Source organism: Poecilia reticulata, linkage group LG13, assembly GCF_000633615.1.
Source record: "Poecilia reticulata strain Guanapo linkage group LG13, Guppy_female_1.0+MT, whole genome shotgun sequence".
In the NCBI taxonomy this organism is placed as follows: domain Eukaryota; kingdom Metazoa; phylum Chordata; class Actinopteri; order Cyprinodontiformes; family Poeciliidae; genus Poecilia; species Poecilia reticulata.
Window position 1 is genome coordinate 30677147 of NC_024343.1, and position 1963 is coordinate 30679109.

Sequence of the window (1963 nt, forward strand, 5' to 3'; positions counted from 1 at the left end):
TGCTTCGTCTGCGTTCTCATAGGTCCGAACTCCAGAGTCCCAGAAGATTCTCATCTTTGTGAACGGCGTCTGGAATCTGACACCTTTCTGCTTCAAGGCTGCTTTTAATGGGCCGTATGCTTTACGTTTTTCTATGATCTCCGAAGCGTAATCATTATCAAAATAAAGGCGCTTGCCATCCATCTCCACTTTCTGTTCCCAGGCTTTCCTTAGAACCATTTCTTTTGTGTTGAATTGCAAGAAATTCACAATTATAGATCTCGGGGCCGCGTTGGGAGGCGGTCTGGGTGCCAGAGCTCGGTGTGCCCGCTGAATCCGTAGTTCACTTCCATCTGGTAGCTTCAGCTGCTTGGTCAGCAGATCGGTGACAAACTCGGAAACCGATCTACCTTCTTTACCTTCCGGAACTCCATAGATACGAAGATTATTTCTCCGGYTTCGGCTCTCCAAATCCACAAGTTTGTCGTTCATAGCTCTGTTCCTTTCTAATGTCTCAAGCAGCGCGTCTTTCATTTCCAAGCACGCAGCCTCCAGGTCAGCTATCCGGGTCTGCGCCTCGGTGATGCTGCCCTTCTGGTTCTGCAGCTCGCRCATCATTTCCTCCCTGAATCTGTTGAAATCTTCCTTCATTGTTGCCTTTACATCTTCTTTGAGTTTTTCTATGTCTTGCTTCATCTCGTTTTTAAACTCTTTTAAGTCTTCAGAAAGCGTCTTGATACTCTCCAGTAAGGCGTGTTGTTGTAAGCTAACGCTAGCCTTGACTAATTCACTTTTTAATGGGGAAGTTTTGAGGCAGTGCAGTGATGATGTTTCATCATTTAATCCTGTTTTTCTCCTTTGCTGGAGTTGACATAGAAAACTGCAGAGGTTATTTACATTTTCTGTCATTAACTGACATGTTTTTTGAGAGGAAAAGTGTTTAAAGTTGACAGGAAATTTGAAAATATAACTTGATAATTATGTGTTATTTGAAAACTGGAAGATTAAAACCTGAACAAAAGCAGACATCACAAAGAAAGTAAAATAAACAAACGGTGCTCAGCCTGGCAGCCTGCCAGGCTTATAAAGCACAGAGGGAAACCCTGGAACTTTGTTGTATTTCACTGGACTTTTATGTGACACCCAGTGGTGTCCAAAGTGTGGTTCGGGGGCCGTTTGTGGCCTTTCGGAGTGATTTTATGTGGCCCACATTCACAATACAGAAATGGAGCAAATTTAATTTTCCAACTTGAGGTTGGATATTGATGCATAAAAATTTTAAATTTCAGAAAAGATGCAGATAAATTCACATCAACATTTGTTAGAAATGTTTCCCACTTTTACTTTAAGGTCACAGAAATTAGAAATGTTGGTTTTGAATCATTGCTGGTAGTTTATTTTTTTGTCCGTTTTAAAGAAGCTAGAAGAGTCTTCATTAATGTCTGAGTTTCAAAAAGACGAGGCCTTCTTCTGTTTGTGTGACCTCAGAGTTCGGTTCCTCCTCGGCGGTCGACACGGAGACTTTAAGTTCATGCCGCCGCCCGGCTACGCGCCGTGTTACGAGGCCCTGCTGCCCAGAGAGAGGATGCGCATCGAACCCATCAAGGAGTACAAGCACGACTTCGACGGCGTGCGCAACCTCCTGGGTCCCACTCTGTCCCTCACCCACACCTCCTTCACCCCCTGCCCAGTGGACACGGTGCAGGTACCGCTGTTTGGTCAGGACGCCGCAGCAGCAGCAGCAGCAGCAGCAGCAGCAGCAGCAGCAGCAGCAGCTGCATCTAGCAGTTTTCTGTTGTTTGATTGCTGGTTTTCCTGCTTAGATCGTGCTGCCACCACATCTGGAGCGCATCAGGGAGAAGCTGGCAGAGAACATCCACGAGCTTTGGGCCGTGACCCGCATTGAGCAGGGCTGGACCTATGGCAGCGTGAGTACGATGTCAGCCTCTGTAGGACTGTTCTCACACAGAACCCGGTTCCCACA

At 46.3% G+C, this 1963-nt stretch overlaps 1 protein-coding gene across 1 annotated transcript in view; it reads left to right on the top strand.

Moving 5' to 3' along the window:
- Positions 1-1963, top strand: part of ryr1b (ryanodine receptor 1b (skeletal)) — a 127785-nt gene that overhangs the window by 40572 nt on the left and 85250 nt on the right. Inside the window, exons 21-22 of the mRNA XM_017308129.1 lie at positions 1468-1684; positions 1803-1907. Of these exons, the coding sequence (XP_017163618.1) occupies positions 1468-1684; positions 1803-1907 (322 nt within the window). The remainder of the gene's footprint in view (positions 1-1467; positions 1685-1802; positions 1908-1963) is intronic.